Genomic DNA, 21,602 nt, shown 5'->3' on the forward strand with positions numbered 1-21,602 from the left:
TTAGCGCCCCATCTTCCTCCACCCTAGAAAAAAAACGAACTAAGAGTTTGCGGTGCAGCTGGGAATCCGGCCAATGCAAAGCTTCTCTGAGGCTCCCCCTCAGCAAAAAGCCACAGGGAATCGTTCCGACGAGCTCTGACGCGCATCGCGAACCAAGTAAGCCCGCGCTCCGCTCAGGGCTTTCCGCAGATGAAACTTTCCCCCGTGAGGAGATTCTTCCCCCCTCTCCCCTCCAAAAGCAGAACTGTCAGGAGACGAACCCCGCCCTTGCTGCCTGGGAAAGAAAGAAGAAGGCGGCGGCGGCAGCGGCCACTTCCCAAGGCCGGGAAAAAAAACACCATTGTAAAAAGAAAAAGAAAAGAGAGAGAAAGGGAAGGAAAAGGAGCGGCGAGAGGCGGGGCGGGGCCTACGGGAAAGGGCGCGACCCAATCGCGTGCGCCGTGGGGACGCCTCGAGCGAGGGGAGCCAACGAGGCGCTTGGGAAGGCGTGGCTGGGAAGAGGAGCGAATCTGCCTCTTCTTTCTCCCCCCCCTCCCCCCTCCTTCCCATCCGGCGGCTGAGGCGGACAGAGCCGCAGCTCGCCTGGAGTGGCTGTGCAACTCTCTTGCGCTGGGGAAGCAGTCAGGTGGCGCGCGGCGGGGAACAAGCCGTTGGTCCCTCGCTCGCTCGCTCCCTCCCATCCACCGAATCCCCATCTCCGCCCTCCCGAAGCGCGCTGCCCGGCACTGGTTCCAAGGTGCGTGTGACTCTTAAGAGGAGCTCGGGCGACGGGATGGTCAATGAGCTCCTGGCCGGGAAGCAGCCCGTTCGGGCGACCTGATTATTGAAAAAGAAGGTAAGGAGGAGTTGAGGGTCGCCGCCTCCGCCCGCCCTGCGTTTGTTTCCTCGGGGGGCTGCAAGGAGAGCCGGGACGGAGATTGCTTCCTTCGAAAAGCGGCTTCCCTTCCCTACCGCCGAGGATGCCTCTCTTTTTTGGGGAGTGGTGAAGAAGCGAGAAGACTTGAGGGAGGGCGTCTTTTGTAGTTTGGGGTGGCCGGTATAATGACACCCGGGGTCGTGTGAAAGAGCGTGTTTGGGGAGCGGGGGAGGCGGCTGTGGGATAAAGAAAGGGCGCCTCTCTTTTAAGGGGAGGGAAAACCCCACGAAGAGAAGCGTGAGAAATTTTATTAGCTTGGCAAGATTTGACCCCCTCCGGGACCTCGCGTGTCCCCTTTTGGACATCGGGAGCTCGACCGTGAATTTCTCCCCACTGGAGCCCTCCGAGGGAGACGACGGGATGGGCGGTCGGAAGGCAGGGAGGTGTGACTCTGGAGCGGGGATAAGTGAGGTCGCGAAGGAGTTGTTGTTTCGCCCGCCTGCCTGCCTGGGGGATCGGGCCCTCCCTTGGAAAAAGAGCTCTCTGCGTGTGTGTGAAATCCAAAGGGACGGACAAGCCGCCTGCCAGAACCTCCTTGGCCCCTCTCGCCCTGCAATGTTTATTATGGCTGTTATACGTTGACCATCGCCTCCGATATATTATACGCACATTAATTTCATCCTCATTTTGCTTGCACCGTGCATGGCAGTGGTATGGGCTCTACCCACTTGACTTTTCAAAGAACGCTGTCCTGGGGGGGGGGGTTGTACCTACTTGTATCTCAGGTACGTTTCTCTCCGAGGAGAAATAGCTTACGATGGATAGACTCTTGCTTCTTCCTAGATGAGGGGGAAAAAAAACCCCATCTGCTGCAAATCCAGTCGCTGTAATGTTTTATGTATGAAAAATCACAAAGAAATGTTTCCCCCGCCCTGTTGCTGCCCATTCTTGGATCCTGCCCACCCTCTGAATATCTGTGTGCACATATTCCCTTTGTTTAATTTTCTGGATTTCTTTAAAGTAGATGGTGCCCTGGTTTGATGCGAGAAGGATACCCCCCCCTTTATGAATTTTTGTTCAACTTTCCTTTAGAAGGGCTTCTCATTCCTATTGGGAATTTAGTTCACAAAGCTCACTGCAATGCTTTGACCATTACCATAAGTCTCGGTATACAAAGTAAACTTGTATAGTGTTATTAAAACATATTTGAAAAGTTGTTTCTGAGTCCAGGTCCTTGTTTCCAAAATATTGCTTCAATCAACTATGTTGTGGCAAAGACTCTTAAGTATATACTTTATCCAGTCTTTTTTTTTTTTTGGGGGGGGGGTCACTTTTCATTTTAAATGTTAACACTAGATGGCTTTCTTGCATCGTTTAGAAAGTACAGCACTGTTGAACCACCTCCTGATTTCTTATGCTCCATTATTAGAATATAGTTATCACTTTATAGTAAATGATTTAAACCAAATTTACATTCTTCCCTACTTGATCGTTTGTCAAAACTTTGTTAATTGCATGTGCATGTTGTTTGAAATTTCTCTATCTTTGTAATAAACAAATAGTTGGGAAGAAAAATCCACATTTGCATTCAGGGTTTTTCACATTATTTTTCAATTAGCATAATGTCCTCAGCACAAAGAAATTAGCAGTGTTATTTAGCTGCTGAATTTTTGTTTAGTGTGAAAGGATTGCTTGTTAGTATTAAAAAAGAGTATAGAGCAACTCTTTAAGGATTTTGTGGTATGAGGGTAAATAAGAGTTTGAAGAAAGTATTGTGTTTTATTGTGGTTAGCAATTGTATGAAACTGAGATAAAAACCTCCTTTTATATGAACACTTGCTCAGGAAATATGTTTGTGGTTATATTTCCCCTTTGCTTAAGCTCTGCTAAAGAGAAACTTTTTCTCTCTGAACATAAATGATTCTACTTCAATGACTAGAATTAAAATATATAAATCCTGTATGGGATTTGGGTAGGCTTGTAAACTGAATAGATCTCAAAATGCTGCAAGAACTTTGTGTACTATCTATGTTTTCTAACTATTTATTGTACCTAGAAAAACAGAATTGTTTCCAGCTTATATAGTAGTTTGATAAAATCACTGATTGTGGGGCATTACAGTATTAAAACAAACTCGGATAACATCAAAATAATCCTGCATTTATATAAAGTAATTTTCCAGCTAAACTTTAACTGATTGATTGTATTAATACTTTTAAGTACTTGATTTATACAAGTTTTAAAAGGAAGGATAGGAATAAGATAAGCCAAGATGATCTACTCCTTTGATTAAAAAGAGTCATTTCTCTTAACTATTGTTTCTAATATTTTGATGTCAGCAGTCTTTCCAATTGTAAGATGGTTGTTGTTTTTCAGTCAGAAGGATATTTGAGTAAATATGTACAGAATTGTACATCTTTCAAATGTTGTCCTTGAATCCAGATTTAAGGAAATATTTGTTTATTTACATATATTGTGCCTTGTTATTTCTTCTAAAGTAAGCTCTCGTTTCTTCTTTCTCATGGTTTAACAAAGTTTAGAACAATTTGTGTGCTTCATAAAATGTACCACTTGTAAATGGCCATTAGTCTTCTTATTTTTTGCTCCTTCATATTTAATCAGTTACCCACTTTGAATTATAGAAATGTTGGTATTTCAGAATGAAATTGTTTTATTGGCTTCTACTTCCCCAATATGATTGATCTCAGGTTAAAAGGTATATACTGTATGTTTTTAGTTCAAAGGTGGATTTAAGGTGCAGACAGTATTCTTGAATTATTGAGGCTGCATTTTATACAGTATAATACATACGTTGCTGGAAGAAAATATGACTTAAGAAATTCACCACAGATGTTCTTTGGTTCCTACCTATGCATATTTCAATAAATGATTTGAATTTCTGATAACTGGTTACTAAAGCTAACCATGTGGTATTTAAAGAAGATACTCAAAATAAATGTCATTTGTGATTCTTAAATGTCTGAATATAAGTTATATACATAATGATTTTCAAGCTCAGTAAAGTTGCAAGTTCATAGATTACATGTGTTATTTTAATTAATTCTACTTAGATGTTTCTTACTGAATTTTAGTTTCACAAGATGTATTTCTAGCATTCAAGGCTTTTAAATATAGCCTCTGATTTTAATTTTTACATAGGAAATTTCTTTGCAGGATTTTTTTTTTACAAAGTACACTACCTTTTAATTAAATGAAAAATAAATCATGTACAGTATTATGTACATTGCTATATGTACATTGCCTTTTCATTAAGTCTGGCATTTTAGTAATATAATTTCAGTTGAATAATGTAACTAACATATTTGATAAACTTTGAGCAATATGGAACAGGTTTTCTTGTTTGTTTGTAATACAATTATTTATAAGAATCCCTAGTTCTTCTATCAACAAAGTTAGACAAAATTGTTGCTCTGGAAATACAGGCATACTTAGAACACCAGCTGCTTCATAACACCATTGTTTTTAATATTCCTTTGACACTCCAGTGCCTCTTTCACAATTTAAATACCAACATGGAAAAAAGCACACATAAAATGAGAAATCAAAGGATACATTTTTGGGATGGGGAACAAAATGTAATAGGAATGCACTGAGCAAGATGGAATCCCCAGATACCTATTATTTATTATGTTAACATTCAGTGGGATGTAAATCAGTCAGCATATGACATGAAAACCATCTGGAAGATGAAGATGAGATCCCTTTGGTGGCATTTCAGACTAAGCAAAACTATCCAAAATCAGAAGCTATTCCACCTCCTGGTTTTAGGCAAGAGAATAGAATATACCAGTTGGACGTGGCTGCTTGAAAGTGTCATAAGGTCTGTTATGCTGGCATCCAGCACATAACATTGCCTGCTTTTCTCGATGAAGTATAAGATGGGTATATAGGCCAGTATAGTGGGCAATCCAAAGCTGTATGAAATTGGACAACCATTTGTCTTCAATGGAATAAGAATACCTGCCTTATAGGCAGGGGGTTGGACTACAAGACCTCCATGGCCCCTTCCAGCTCTATGATTCTTTCCTCCTATTTTCCCTACAATAACAACCCTGTGAAGTGAATTGGTCTAAGAAAGAGTCATTAGCCCAGCCATCCAGCTGGATTTCATATCTATCTTGGCTTTCTTCCCAGTTTTGTACCTAAAATAGTAGTCCAAATCAGATCTTTATATAACAGCATGGATAATCCCCATCCTTTTTTACAACTTTATCAGTGGAAGGAAGGTTAATTTCTTGTAAAGTTTCTTAGAATGAACTTGCTGAGATTCTAATAGTGGTCCTATTTAGAAAGGTCAGGAATAAAGAAAGAGAGATAGCAGATGGAAAAAAATTGAAAACTTCTATAGAATTCAGAAGTTGATATATGAAATGAAAATGAGAAAGCTATAAAAACTCTGAATTATATTTGATTTTACCTTCTTACCTGGAAGTTGATTTTTATCACCGTAGCACTGATAGCTTAAGTTAGGTAACTTAACATTTTTCATTAGTGAAATACGTGTGCTTCCTTGAAAATTCTATTATTTTTTAATTTGACATATTTGACACACTTTCCTACTATGGCAAATACTCAAAGCAGCTAATGTGTTTTCTTTCTCTCTCTCTCTCCCCATTAAAATTTAAATTGAGACCCAGTTTGGTTTTATGATGAAGGCATCAGGCCAAGAAAACTGAAGGGAGTTATCTAGTCCAGGCGGTTACCAGGAGCCAGAAACGGATTGAAGACACCCACTCATACATACCTTACAAATAAAATTGTTTGCAAAATGTTATAGTGGGAGAGGTAGTACTTTAGATAACAGGCTGTAAGCTATTTCAGCGGAGAACAGAATTTCATGCAGTTATTGGGGAGTTCATTCCAGAAAAGATAGCAGCCCAGGGTAAAGGTTAAACTGGAAGCATTTTTCAGTAGGTACTTTTTTTCAGAGTCTAATGGTGGGACAGGTTCATAATAGGAAAGGTGGCCCTTGAATTACAATGTATGCTGATCAATATCAATAACTTAAATTGTATTTGGATATTTTGCTACAGGCATCATATGAGACCTGAGTTTTACACTAATTAGCACCCTAATTGGGTTTTGTATTAAATTCAATTTCTGAACACTTTTCAAATGTAACCTCGTGAACAATATGATGCATTAGCCAAGATGCATTATTCCAATACTATTAAAAAAAATCAGTACATGTACATATAATTCTAGTTTTCTTACTTATTTGCTAGTGTATCTGTATCTGTTTATTTTGGCTGCTTTATTATAGTAAAATTTGTAAGTTAATATTTGGTTTTGCAGATTGCTGTGCTAGATAATTTGGGATAATTTGTGTTGTGCTGTCTTTAGATTGAAGGAGGAAAACATAATTTAAATGTTTATGCTATATTTCAAGAGTAGGTTGTGGAAGATATGTCTATGACAGGGTTTGTCTTTCTAGATATTGCAGAACACATTCTTTGATGACAACTGTGGGAAATGTATATATTGATTGATTATGTCTGATGAAGTCAATGTTGAGTTTTTGCAAACATATCTAGTTTTTTTTCTCCACAATAACCTGGTCCTTCAGGCCTTATAATAGTACATTCATTAATATTATTAACTGAGTCAATCCATTTTGCTGGTTGATTGTCCTCTTCTCTTTCATTCTACCAGCATTAAAAGTAGCAAAAGTATGTAATGAAGTGGTTGATATCTCTATCAATAGTACTCTATCATTTTGGTAGCATTTTTTTTGGTGTGGGATTGGATATAACAATGCTCAGCTTGCTTTCTGTATTAAAGGGATGCTATTTAAAAGAATTACGAAGGCCTCATCTACCTACTTGTCTTAAATAGTTGCCAATATGCTGTTAGGTATGAGCATATAATCATTGTTAAATATTTGGACAAATACATAACTAACTAAAACTGTGCCAGGAACTGAACTTTTAATTACTTAGTATGTATAATACACAATGACTTACACAGATGAAAGAAAGAATAGAGTGCAGTTTTTAGGAAAGAAAAGATATATATTCAAATATGTGAATTCCAACCATAGAAATATGATTGGTAATATTCTGTTTAATTGAGATAATTTGAAATAGAACATTTAGAATATTTGTTAAAATGGGCAGTCTTGTATATTTGAAAATAATTAAAGGATTTTTTTATTCCTAGGTATTGAACAATTGTGACAATAAATACACTGGATAGATAGATTATATGCTCAATTAAGGACTCAAATCCTTGAAATTATATTTTTAATTTTTTTTTTCAGAATCTTTTTTTTATCCAGTTAGGGTTGGTAGATCTTAGTACAGTAGTAAAAACTAATTCAACAGAGCTGAAATTCACTTTTTATTGCTTTAAATGTATTAAATCACCTAATTTAGAAAATTAAGGAAATTACCTAAGTTACCTAAAGTAGGAAAATTACATAATTTTCTGTTAATAGAAATTTTAGATGTGTAGAATGCTTTGTTAGAATTATAGAGTGAAAAATCATAGATCACTGAGTTCAGCCTCCTGTCCAATGTTCCCTCTTAAGTACTGTATGCATTTACATGCATGCATACCACTAATGAAACTTGCACAGACAGCAAAAGGCTGACTATGCACAAAATTCAGATTAAATAATAAATACAAATGTAACCACATAAAACTTCAGGCTCACAATTTGTGAAGCGTCCTAGGCAAGCTTGTTGCTTTGGCTTAACTGCAGCAGCAAAGGTCGTTTGGTAGCAGCGCAGTGTGCGGAGCTCATGGTAGGAGTACTAAGTGTTCGCTCCTGCTGTTAAATGAGCTGGTGCCTTTTGCCCAGGGCTTTTCCAGTCTTGGAGTAATAGAGCCCTAACAATATGAAGGAGTGCCCTCCAAAAAAAAGTTGAATTCATTTCCCACCTTACACCCCCTTCCCCACAAAGAAACCCCATTTAATTTCTTCCTTCCCTCCTTCCAGAAAATGTTTAATTAATACTAATTAATTAATATATGTGGAATTTCTACATGCAAAAAGGGTTTGGGGTTATTGTTAATAGTATAAATATGTCAGTTTTTAAATTAATAATGAAAGTTTAAATAAGTCCAGAATACATCCAGAGAAGAAAGAAATAATAGGGGAAATGAACAAGAAAGTTCTATTTAATCATAGGTCTCCAAACTTGGCAACTTTAAGAATTATGGACTTCAACTTCCAGCATAACTGGCTGAGGAATTCTGGGAGTTGACATCCACAAGTCTTTAAGTTGCCGGGTTTGGGACCCCTGAACCCTTTCACTGCTCTTTTTTCTTTCTAATATTTTTTATTGCACATAAAATTTAAAAGGGGGGATTACAAATACTTACAAAACATTGTTTGCAATTATCAGTGATCAATGACTAGTGAGGTTGAATTATAATCTTGTTAGCGTTTATCCATTGAGCCAGTTTGATGTAGCACTTAAGGCACTGGGCTAGGAATTGGAGATTGTGAGTCCAAATTTAGGCCCAGAGCCAGCTTTAGGGGTAGGTGGGAGTTGGTCCAGCCAGCCTTAGGAGGAAGACAGTGGCAAACTATCTCTGAAAAATGTGGGGATGGTTGCCAGGAATCCAACTGACTTCCAGGCACAACTTTTTAAGTGTCGACAATTATTATACTTTCTGGTTTCTATCCTTGAAGAGATATGTAAACATGCTAACATGTTATTATTGTTTATATTTTCAACTTTCTTGTATACTCATATTGTGGTGTACACATGTAGAGTTGGTTTGGGAAAAAAAGAACAAAAGCTTTCCCCCATCCCCTGTACATGGCCTGTCAGAAATTAGAGGGAATGTTGCTGACATCCAACTAAAATCTACTTCTCTGTAATTCAAAATTACTGTTTGTTGCCTTGGAAGAATTCTGACCATGTCTCCCTGCAGTTTTCTTTCTTCCAGGTTAAACTGGGCCAAGATAACTTTTGTTGATACACTGTTTGACTTTTTCAGCTTGATGTGGAGCCATTGATGTACAGTTGCTGGATACAGTTGGTCAATCAGCCTGATCATCTAATGTAGCATGGTTTGGTTCACATTTGCCATCTTCTCCACTAGGCTCTGCTTGATATCTAGCATATTTAAGTGGAGGGAATATTCAATTATCACATTGGGGAAGTTCACAAATAGCTCGTGGCAATTGGATTAAGACTCCTGGAGTAGCACTAGCATACGGTTAAGGGCCTACTCCATCAAAATCTTGAAAGAGTGCATTGAAGCACAAAAGTCATTGAAGCAAAGCAACCCAGCTCAATCAAGTTTCTCCAAAGAAGATGAAGGTAGTTGCTGTAACACTTCCTCATGGAGCTTCATGGCTGGGCTGACCCAGTGAAATCTGCTACAGCCAACTTAGGAAGGGAGGAGCTAATGCAAGAATATTGCACATTAAATCTCTGGGAAGAAGAGAGAAGCTGTACACTTGTAGGAGGAAAAGGATGACCATAAGCTCTGAATCTAATCCTGTAATTCCTACAAATTCAAGCTCTTACTATTTGTGATTGTCTTACCTGGGACAGAACTTTCATAATGAGGATCAATTGTGTATCTTTTGTAAAAATATATTAGTTGTATTATACTTATACATTAATTCATACCATTAATAACCATAGGGTGAATGGTATTATTAAGCTTCTATTAAGAATAAAAATGATATAGACATTAATTATATAGTTGCTTTAAAAAAATTAGTACAGCTTGATAAATCAGGAATCTGTTTACATGTTTGTTTGTTAGTGGAGCTTCTTGGATTGTAAACAAAATGAGGAATTTGCTTACGTAAATCTTGTGTAGGTGGCAGATACATGTTCTTTTTGTTAAATGGCCCTGAACTGCTTTGGGCTCCAATTCTGGAAGAGGTTAGGCTTTCTGTTTTCCGAGTTTGAGTGAATGAAGGGGAAAATAGATCCGTAAGTGTTATAGAATTGGGGGGGGGGGAGATTTAACAGTGGCTTCTCTTACACTCCAGGTTCGTATATCAGACTTTCTTCTTGATTAAGATTCTTAGATTGAGAATTATTAGTCAAGTCACTGGCTTTGAAGAGCATGATAAATAGTGGCATCCATGGAAAGGTGGAAGCAAATGCAATACCTTCCTTCCCCTTTTGTTCATGCATTGATATCTATCCACGTACATTCAAAATCAGGCAATGTTTGCATTGCAGGACTTTAGGACTCTTCCCTGAACATGCCATTATAAGGCACATCTATTCCTGGTTTACTTATGGTTGTACCAGTAAATAGGAACAAATGAAGAATACAGTATGCACAAATCATTCAAGGGATCTCCATAAGTTTGTTTAGTTTAATGTGAAAATGTGTTGTACCAATCTTGAAATGTTGCTGCTGATATTAAAATGTATTCCAGCTCTATAATATAAGTACTATAGGCATTTATGGGATTCCTCCAGTGGTTACAGCTGTCTTTAAAAATAACATTAACTGTTGGGTGTGTACATTTTTTGCATTCATTTGATTTGTTGTGAAGGTGAGAACAGCTGCAAATTATATATGTTTATCATAAGCTGTAGCAGTTGGAGAATGTTATTCTACCTCTTTACATCTAACAAAAGCAGTTTGATGGTTGTTAAAACCAAGTCATTGACAGTTCCAAGTACACATTGTACAAACTTTTGTCTGCAATCCATATTTATGTAAGAGCTGAAAGAAAAGGCATACACACACAAGGAATAGAAATATATTATAAACGTTGAATGTTTATAATATAGAATTATGCCTATGCAAAGTGACACAGATTCAGTTTGTGGGCTGTGGATTTATTTTACAATTTTGTAATGTTTGACTCCCAGCACAGACTATTTGTGGTGATTACCATATCCACTTGATCACAATGAATGAAATGTCATAAAATAATTGAAAATATCCTAAAGCAATAAATCATCACATAATTTAGTAAAAAAAAAAGATGAAAATCAAAGTGAAAACAACATATGTTCAGTATAGGTGAGCTGCACTGGTGGCCAGTCTGCTTCTGGATCCAACTGGCAAGGGATTGACTATATCAACTTTAAAGTCCTTTATGGAATGGGACTAGGCTACTTTAGGAACTGTCTCAAGCCAGTGGGTTTGGACTGCCCCACTTGCTCAAGCAGAAGGGGTATGGTGCAGTCAAGGAATTTCAGCTAGTGGGATCCAGGAGAAAAACTTTCTCTGCCATGGCTCCCGCTCTCTGAAGCATCTTGCTGCTGGAGGTAGGATCCACTAAGAAAGAAGATTTTGCCTCCATATTTCTCAGAGCACAGGTGTCACACTCAAATCACATCATGACTTTTTTGCCTTTGTGGTGCTGGGGTGGGTGTGGTCTGTGCATGACACATCTGGCCCAAGGGCTGCCAGTTTGACAGGCCTGTCCTGGAGTCACTTTGACAGCTTATAAATAGATGTAGAGGTAATTTAGAACAGCATTTTTTTTCCATATAGGCTGTTCCAGTTTGCTGGAATAAATAAAAGTATAAGTTTTATTTATTTTTTTAAGCTTACCAGAGAAGTCTAAAAAGCCCAAGGTAATAGATTCTCCATTGTCTTCTTTCAAGGAAGGGCATATGCAGAAGAACAATGCAACTCTTGGCCTACTGTATATGGGAGAAGCTATCCCTTCAATTAGGCAAAGTAGGCAGGCAGGGCCCAATCCGGCAACACATTTTTATGTAATAACAAGCTTGATTTGACTATAGAAATTCTTTGGAGTCCAGTATGGGTATGATATGCTCTGGCTGAAAGACATCTGATAATATCTTGACTTGATTTGCTTTGCCAAAGCTCAGAAGTCATATTATTTGAAATAACAGATTGATTTGAACCACTTTGGGTCAGTGCTGCTATTAGCCTCTTCTCTTAGTTCTGGCCAAAATTACTAACCTTATTCTGTTTGGTGGTAAAAAAATATTTTCAAGTGCTAAATGAGTCAAGCTATCTAGCTAAGCATCATCTCCATATTTACCTCAGCTTTATCTGTTTTATCTCCAGGTGCCTCTGCTCAGGTTAAGTAAGTAGCTACTAGCAAAACAGCCTTTCCATGGTAGCACCTGGTTATTGAATTACCTCTGTAGAGAAAAATAAATTTGTCAGTTCTCTTTGTTACCATGTATTTTACAAGACTTCAACTAAGGTTTTTTTTTTAAAATGTTAAGTTTCAAAATGCACAGGTGTCTTTTAGGACTTTGTACTGCAACTGTTTTTCCTTGGTTTTATTAGGCGATACTGTGTCTGAATTTTATATATTTTTTTGTTTAAATTGTAAATTGTTCTGACAGCTTTGGCCTAAAACTCGCTTATAGCACCTTTAAGAATAGAACTAATTCTCAAGAGTGCAACCACTCTTTATTTGAGCAGTATAAATGGCTCAGTTAATACATAGATGGGAAAGGGGCCACTTTCTAGAACTGCAGTTCTATATACATTTACTTAGAAATAAACTAGGTTTAATTTAGTAACTAACTTTATGTCAGAATTTCTTTGTCAGTTAGAAAAACAATGCAGATGTGTTCTTGGTTTATGCTTTTAATTGTGACAGCTAATGTCACCTCACCCTTGCCAGCTATACTTAAACTTTGTCATCCCAAATCAGCTCTAAAATGCTGCACCAATGAAATCAAGAGACATTTTGCCAATAAATGCCCGTCACATTTCTATGCCCAAGAATCCAGGTAATGTTACTGACCTTCCTTTGAGTGGAAGCCATCCAGCAACTAAATGGAGCTCAGACTTCAGATGCCAGGAAACAATAGAGGTGGGAGGTGAATTTTAAATCTAAATTGACTTGGATATTCTGCTTTGTCTTGCTTCCTGTATAGCCTCTTTAAGTTTTAGAATTAGAATAACAGAGTTGGAAGGGACTGTAGAGGTCTTCCAGTCCAACCCCCTGCATAGGCAGGAAACCCTACACCACTTCAGACAAATGATTATCTAATCTCTTCTTAGCTTAACTCTTTTCATTTGTATATGCATGGAAATAGAAGCATGGAAAATGAGATCTCTGAGAAATAATCCTTATTAGCTCTATAAATAGGTTCTAACGGTAATGTACACATATCGAACACTAGCTTGTTTCTTAAAACAGCACCGTAGACTAGGATCCAATTTGAGATGGTCACCAGGACAAGAGGTTTAATCTTCCAAACTTTCAGACTTGTGCTGAAGCTCATCTTCAGGGAAATTTTCTCTTTCTATCTAGAATAGGTGTCTCAAACTGGTGACCTGCGGGCTGGATGCATCATGCGCAGGCCACACACACCCAGGGGTGGGATTCAAATTTTTTAACAACCGGTTCTGTGGGCATGGCTTAGTTGGTAGGCATGGCTTGGTGGTCATGTGACTGGCTGGGCATGGCCAACTCATCGAAGCACTCATCTCCTCACCTGGCCTCTCGTGACTGTGGGGATGCTTCAACAGTTGTAAGTGTGAAAAACAGTCATAAGTCACTTTTTTCAGTGCCATTGTAACTTTGAATGGTCACTCCACACAAGCAAAGTACCAGCAAAGAAGGTGGAAAAAACTCCAGAGAAGTTCCAGAGACAGGAAGTCTAGTCCTGCCAAGAATGTAATAAGGGTTAACGGAGAGACAGTTTCTGTAAACAATACCAGAATGTTTCCTTCCTGCCTTCCTTACAGGATTAGGCCAGTAATTTCTTCTAACAACCGGTTTTCCGAACTGCTTAGAATGTTAACAACCGGTTCTACCGAATAGGTGCGAACCTGTAGAATCCCACCCCTGCACCCACCCCAGCTCCACAAAGGCAAAAAAGTCACAAGACGTCATGTGACGCAATTGAGTTTGACACCCGTGCTCTAGAATGTGTGAATATGAGAGGGAAGTTCTCCAAAGATGGGCTCCAGCACAAGTCCAAAAGTTTGGAAGACTAAATCTCTTGTCCCCATGATTGACTCAAATTTGATCCTACAACATTATCCTGTGACATGTATATTTGCCTTCATCAGATTTGTTCTTTAAAAAGAAACAAGCCATGTGGCATTTTTCTTCATATTGTCCATTAGCAAAATTTTTACTGATCAAGATATCAAATATTGAAAATACCTGCTTATTTGTCTATCTCATTCTCTCCCTTTTCCCTGTCTCTCTTAGCATGATAGGAAACAAAGCTTTTCTGTTTTCATTACTACATTAGCAGTTGAATTTCCAGCTTGGAAAAAAAAAACTGTAGTTAAGAGAATATGAAATTGTATTTGCAGGATGCTTGCTGTATGAACGGAAGGAAAGGTTCCTTTACAAAGATCATCACATTGTGCTGAATATATTATTGGCTAAATCAGTTTTAGCCTAGTTTAGAGAAACTAGCTGAAAAATAATATTGTATTAGTTTGAAGAGAAAATAGAAAATGTTCAAATATTTTTTTAAATGCATTCATTGATTTTATACAAACACACACACACACACATACACACTTATTTATTTATTTTCTGGGCCTTTGGCAGTGGTGATTGAAGTATCGAGATGACTAAAAGTTCCTTTTAATCTGGAAAATTTCTTCCTCTGTTTACTTCTTCAACTTTCTGATGTATAGCTTGGTACAGCATTCATGTGCATAGTACAGAGTCATGCTGCAAACTTCATCTTCATTTTTTCCTATTAGGCTGAGGATTTATTAATAGATTTACCTGTTTCAAAATAAGCTTTCTATTTGTTTTTTATTAAAGTGTTTTGTTCAACCAACTAATGTGTTCTGTTTTATAAAGGATGTCTTTTCATCCATTATTTTTTAGCTTCAGAAAAAAATGTCACAAAGATTTACTTTTAAATCTGACTTGGCATTTTTTAGATATATCCTCAATTGCCCTCTCCACTTTATTTGTGCTTTCCTGAGCCATCTGGAGTTTCTTTGAAACACAATGCTGCAATGTTACTGGGCACCAGCTCTGTTCTGATAGCTTTAATTGTAAACATATTAGAGATGGGAATTATTTAGGTTCCTGAGGACTCATCTTAACCAATCTTTGTTCTATAAAAAGACAATCTCTTCTCATTAAATATTAATTTGAGCAACAGTGGTACAATAAGGCTCATTGTTCTTGCAGAAAAGCTCCCATTTTATTTAGCTGTGTGTGCTACAGCACTTCAAAAGTAGTAGTCAAAATTCCAAATAATTACAGAAAAGGTTCTCAGGTTGAAGTAACAGCAGCAGCTTTTTCTTTTCTAAAACCCACTATATCAGAGGTGCCAAACTCCTGTCGTCACGTTGTCACTACATGACGTATCACAACTTTTTCTCCTTCGCTAAACTGGGGGTGGATGTGGCCAGCATGTAACGCATCTGGCCGTTAGTCTGACACCCCTGCACTATATCCTAGCTGCAACCAGAGATCTCTGAATATGGAAAGCATTCTTAAAACTTAAGAGTTAAAGTTGAACATTAGTTGAATGAAATACTTGCTTGTAGAAAATGACACCCTATTAGCTATTATGGCTTGAAAAGAAGGGATAGCAATCTTCAGAAGTAACACAAGATAAAGTCTAGATTATAGATTCTAGTTTGGATTAGAAAAGTAGGACCATTATTTGGAGAAAATGTGTGCTTTGATTGTGCACATGCTATAGGTACAAGTCAGGATGACAATGTGCTCTACCTTATTATACGAGTATTATATGAAAGTCTTGATTGACTTCCACTACCCAATATGACTTGAGTCAATGTATAGGGACCTATCAGGTAATAATTAGGTAAATATAAACGTTACCCTCGCACATATGTGCTAGTCATTCCCGACTAGGGGGCGGTGCTCATCTTAGTTTCAAAGCCGAAGAGTCAGCCCTGTCCGAAGATGTCTCCATGGTCATGTGGCCGGCATGACTAAGCACCAAAGGCGCATGGAACGTTGTTACCTTCCTACTAAAGGTGGTCCCTATTTTTCTACTTGTATTTTTTGCGTGCTTTCGAACTGTTGGCAGAAGCTGGAACAAGTAATGTGAGCTCATCCTGTTACACAGCACTAGGGATTCGAACTGCTGAACTGCCAATATCCGGTAGTAATTACTGTATATGAAATATTGTAACTTGTAACATAAGAGGAGACTATGATAAAAGGCATGAATTAGCAAATGAAATGGAAGAGAAAAATAAGTTGTGTCTGTGAAACTAAGAGAAAGGAAAGGATGCAACAGGTCTGAATAAGATCTTGTGAAATGGAGCTGGTATGCAGAGAGATGAAGATATAGGCTTCATTATGAACGAAAGAGTTGGCTTATGTTAGAAGATGTGGATTGGCCTAACCCAGGTTGCTGCAAGAACTAGATTAGCAACACTAGAAACAGGGGTACAGAAATCAGCATGGTCCATTGCACAGACATGTGTAGACATGTAGTAGGAAACTTTCAGATATAACGCAGAAGAGATGTAGAAAGTAAACTTTGATTATCCTACATAGCTTGTCTCTTATACTCTGCATATGTCAGATTTCTTCTTGAACAATTTTTTAAATTATTTCAGTAAAATAGTTTATCAAGGCTTGTAAGGATTCTATACTTCCACTTTTTCACAGAGAGAAATCTTATAGCTCTCTAGATATAGGTTAAAGTATAAATTTATAATATTGAGCTGAAGCTAGCAAAAACCCAGGTATAGAATCTAAGGCCAGACAAAGCCATTATGCAAATACTGTGCAGATATTCCTCAACATTCAGAGTTAAGAAATGGGTGGCAAAAAGTCAGGTAAGGAAAAAGAACTGACAAATGAATAGGGTTGGATTCATAGCCATTAGTAGCTGATTTTCATTCTAACAGAAATGTTGCATCTGCAATGTATATTTTGAAACTTGACTCTTTTGCGCATGAGAATATATTTCTATTCCTAGAAAAAGCTTTATTGCTATGCCCAGTTGGTAATGGTTCCATGTTATGCTCTAGTGAGTGGTGATAATGGAAAAAACAGATATGTGTTTTGGGAACCTTCTGAATAAATTTGAAGGAGAAAAATATTCAGCTAAGGGTATAAGTGAATGGCTGGGAATGCAATGAAAAAACAAAGAAATGACTGGGCCATATGAAAGGTCTAGACAGAAAATTTCTGTAGGTTTTGAATAAGTCTATTATGTAAATACGTATAGTGAAATAATGAATATAAATCTAGATGCATGATTGATTTATGAATGAACAATTGAGGACATGGGCGAGGGATATAAGATGATGAGTGTTTAATATACTAGTGTCAAGAGAGGATTTTGGAGAAAAAGGACTCTGCCAGCCAAAAACAGGCTGCATGGAGGTCTCACGAGGCAGGAGGCCATGGAGGCTGAAAACAGGCCACACAGGGGCCTCGTGAGTCCTCCATGCGGCCCAGTTTGGTCGGCAGAGGCAAACTTTGATATTTCCAAGTCAGCCCCATGGGCCAGATTTAAGCACCCCCACAGGCTGAATCTGGCCCGTGGGCCTTGAGTTTGATACCCCATTCCAACAGAATAACTGGAAAATGGATTTACAAAAAATGTAAAAGCTGTTTGAAAAGAAATAAAAATAAATAATGTACAGAATTTTGAAGAGTTGTATTAATGGGAAGTATGCTGAGTATATTGCATTTCTGTCTTCCCACTGAGTAGGAGTAGCCATAACTCCAGGATGTTTCAGATCTGGCAACTCAGAGGCAATACCATCCCATCAAGAGACAACACTGAAGATGCCAGATAATCCTAATGAACAAATGTCTTGTTTCTATACAGTTTCAGCCTATTTTATCCTATCCAGGCCTGACAACTTCCAAAGCCCACTGGGCTTTTTCAGATTTTCAGATTTTTTTTCCAGTGTAGGTCACAGTAACCATGTACAGTTGGTGTCACCAGTCTATTAATAGTTCCATACCCCAAACTAAGGGAAGGCCTTTCCTTCCAGTTTGACAAAAAGCAGAGAGAAAGGTCCAAAGCATGAGCCATCCACAAAAGAGCTGATCTTTTTCCCTCCTGTGCCTGAAATTGCTCACTAGAGGAGTAGCAGAACCATCCAGTGAGCAGTGTTTCCATTCTCCGGTCTAAACTTTCCAAGAAATCAGAATGGTCAAATGTATTAAAAATTGTTGAGAGATCTGAGAGAACGAGAAGTGGCCACTCTCTCCATCCAGGTCTCAATACGGATCTTCCGCAAGAATGATCAGAGTCATTTCCAAGTTTGAATACAGTCTGAAAGAGTTTAGTTTATCCACTTTATGTATAGTGGCTGAACACTAATCACAGTCTTAGTAAATTTCTTCAAGAAGATAAGACTAAAGACAGAGTAATAGCTGGCAAAAACAGATGGATCAAAGATAGCCCTGTGAAGAGGGAGTTCTCATAGTCTCTTTCAAAATTGCTGTCACTCTACCTCCTAAAGAAAGGTGGTTACCAGCTCCCGGGTCCAATCCGCCATGTTCTCTGTCATGCTGCTCTAGAGTCCAGCCTTGGGTATGACTCCGCCCTCTTATGACGTGAGCTGAGTCTGTCACTATAAAAAGTTCGCCCCTCTATCAGATCTCTTAATGAGCAGGGAAAGGGATGGATCAAGTCCACAAGTGTCAGGGAACAGTTGGGACTGCTCTCTATCTACTTCCACAGAGCCCATGGGCTACTAAAAGAGCATGTGCTGTGAGAGGAAGAAGAGTTCAAATGATTGTCTTGTTTATGATCTGATTAAATCATGGTCTATCAGGCTCTGATGACTAAACCAGATCAAAACACTCATTGGATTCTATCATTTCTTCAAAATAAATTAATACATCTGACACTGCTCATTCATAGTTCAAAGAGGGGTCAGAGTTCCAGATCAGTTTTGTATATTTAATATGCTGTTAGCAGTTCCTATTGTGAGCATGAGTATCAGTAAAAACTCTGCTTTACTAAATATTAGTTGAGCTTTATTTTGACCCATGGATTTTATATTCTTTAAAAGAAAATATGGATCATTTCTTAACAATTTGTGTTTGCAAATATCAGAATTATTATATGTGTTATGCTTGGGGGAAGCTTCAGTTTTGATAGCCTGTTACTTGGTAATTTAATGAAATCTATCAATGGAATAACTTTTTGCATAAAATTAGCAACTCTATTCCAATTCTCAGATCAGATCCCTCCGATGATTTATACAGTTTCCTGAAAATATTTTAATCAAAATTGATTCATAGCTGATTCTTCAATTCAAATGTTCAAATCAAATCAAATCAAATTAAATCTCACATCAGAATTAAAGATTACAATCAGATTTGGCTGGTTTGGACATTTCTACTTTGTACTTTCTACTATGTATGTATCTCCCCTTAAATTATGTAACATAACATCTTTAAAAATGCAAATAAATCTACTATCATTCATTAATACATAATTTGATCCAAGTTGAAAATGTAATGTTGTCTGGTCTGAGATATTTTTTGAAATGTAAGCATGTAAGTAATCTGTATTCAAGTTTCAGTAAGGGGTCTTTTAAAAGATAGAGATTCTTGTGATAAGAAAACCAATAATTTAACATTGCAGTGAAGATTGGTAGGAACAGACTGCCAACATTCATTCCTTGGGGGTTCTGTGGTAGAATTATTTTACTTTCCTTGTTCCAACTTTAACTCTAGGTAATTTGCAATCAAGATAAAGTATAATAATTATATAGTATATTGTAAACAATGTAAATATAACTGTAAATATTAAATATTCATTTTAAGTTATTAAATATTAAATCTAGTATTGAAGCCTCTAGAATCAATCTCTGTAGGTCCTCTTATAGAGAAACCCTGTGTTTACAATTTTACAATAGTTATACCATAGGAGACGAGCCTCTACAGAGAGCAGGGAATAGTTGGATATTCAAAATTACCTCACGTTTTATGAAACTGCCTATTTACACCTAGCAATAATAGAACATGCTGAATTTAATTTAATTATTTACAGTTATTTACAATTTTAGGTGATGGTATATTTGTAAATATATATTTTCATATTCATTTCAAAATATATGTTAATTTATTTTCTTTCTTTTTTAATGTGGCAGGTACATGGGGTGAATCAACTCCAGATTCATTCTTGATCAAAATATATGAAGAATGAGAAATGAATTATATAAGAATATCATCTGAAACAGCAACAGAATCAAATTTTAGATATATTCTTATTTTATTTATAATGGAAATGTTACAGCAACACCACCAGTCTTGAAGATAATATTCCATTTTCTTTGGATATTATTCCATTTTCTTTACAAGAAGAAAAGCACAGGCCTAGCAGAGGTTCCTCAAGATACAGGGAATCTGTAAGAATTATGCAATCAGATGATTACTTTGCCAGAAAATTTAAGGCTCAGAATGGTAATATGGGTCCTCCTATATCTCTAAATACCAGCAACAAAAGTGAAAATAGTAACTCAGCCAATGGTACTCCTGCTGTGCCTAAAATGGGAGTCCGAGCCAGGGTATCTGAATGGCCACCTAAGAAAGAGTGTGTCAAGGAACTACCCAATGCTACCTGGGAAGACAGACCTCAAAGTGAGAGTGGTGGATTAGTAAATGGGGATCAGAATGAAAGAGAGCAAAAGGAACAGCTTGATTTGGAATTTGCAGGAGCCAAGTATGGACTAGGAGACATTTTTATCCATTCTCCACATAAGGGACTTCACCCTATACGGCAAAGAAGTAATAGTGATGTTACAATCAGTGACATTGACACTGAGGATGTTCTGGACCAGAGTGCTGTGAACCCAAATACAGGAGCAGCTCTTCATCGGGAATATGGAAGTACTTCATCAATTGATAGACAAGGCTTGTGTGGAGATAACTTTTTTGCAATGCTTCGTGGCTATACAGTAGAGAATGTTGAGCGTAAAATACATGCACCGTTTGGACTTCCTGAATTTTTCCACTGCGACCCCACAATTTCTCCAAGTCTCCACGCGGCAACCCAGATTTCAAGAGGGGAATTTGTCAGAATTTCTGGACTGGACTATATGGATAGTACCTTGCTTATAGGTAGAGATCAGGAAAAATCTTTCAAATGGAGATTAAAATCAGAGTCGGTAGAAACATCTCTTTTTAAGAAACTGAGAACTGCTAAAAGTGAACACGAAGCACTAAAATTCGCAGCTGAATTAGAGGATAGTAGACTTGAGAAGAACGCTCATCCTTGGAATTGTCAGAAGTGCTTTGCGCACTATGATGTTCAGAGTATCCTGTTTAACATAAATGAAGCAATGGCTACTAAAATTAATGTGGGCAAAAGGAAGAATATAACCACCGGGGCCTCAGCTGCATCACAGACTTCATTGGCAGCAAGCCAGATTGGGAGCTGTGAATCTCCTTTGGGAAGTAAAGAGGATCTAAATTCAAAGGAAAATTTGGATGCTGATGAAGGTGATGGGAAGAGCAGTGATTTAGTACTGAATTGTCCTTATTTCAGGAATGAAACTGGTGGGGAAGGAGATAGGAGGATCGCACTCTCAAGAGCAAATTCAGCATCTTTTTCTTCAGGAGATAATTGCTCTTTTGAATCTTCCCTAAGTTCACATTGCACCAATGCAGGTGTTTCCGTCTTAGAAGTACCAAGGGAAAATCAACCAATCCACAGGGAGAAAGTAAAGCGTTATGTCATAGAACACATTGATCTTGGTGCCTATTATTACAGGAAGTTCTTCTATGGAAAAGGTGAGTAATTTTCTTCAGCATCTTTCACTTTCAAGGTGTAAGGGCTTGGTTTTATGTTCTTGGAGTTGTAGATTTTTGACTATTTTTGTCTTTTTTTGTTTTACAGAAAAGCATAAT

The 21,602-nt window shown here is 37.7% G+C and overlaps 1 protein-coding gene across 3 annotated transcripts in view; it reads left to right on the plus strand.

Annotated features, from left to right (window-relative positions):
• Nucleotides 1–543: 543 nt before the first annotated feature.
• Nucleotides 544–21,602, plus strand: part of SIPA1L2 (signal induced proliferation associated 1 like 2) — an 82,550-nt gene continuing 61,491 nt past the window's right edge. For all 3 annotated transcript variants that reach the window (XR_003374541.2, XM_087937581.1, XM_026705193.2), the window contains exons 1-2: nt 544–835; nt 19,844–21,485. Coding sequence is in view for 2 of the 3 variants with exons in the window: in XM_087937581.1 (XP_087793707.1) it covers nt 20,111–21,485 (1,375 nt within the window). In the remaining variant the exon portion in view is untranslated. The remainder of the gene's footprint in view (nt 836–19,843; nt 21,486–21,602) is intronic.

The sequence above is a fragment of the Pseudonaja textilis genome, chromosome 1, assembly GCF_049901715.1.
Source record: "Pseudonaja textilis isolate UNSWEBS1 chromosome 1, rPseTex1.2, whole genome shotgun sequence".
In the NCBI taxonomy this organism is placed as follows: domain Eukaryota; kingdom Metazoa; phylum Chordata; class Lepidosauria; order Squamata; family Elapidae; genus Pseudonaja; species Pseudonaja textilis.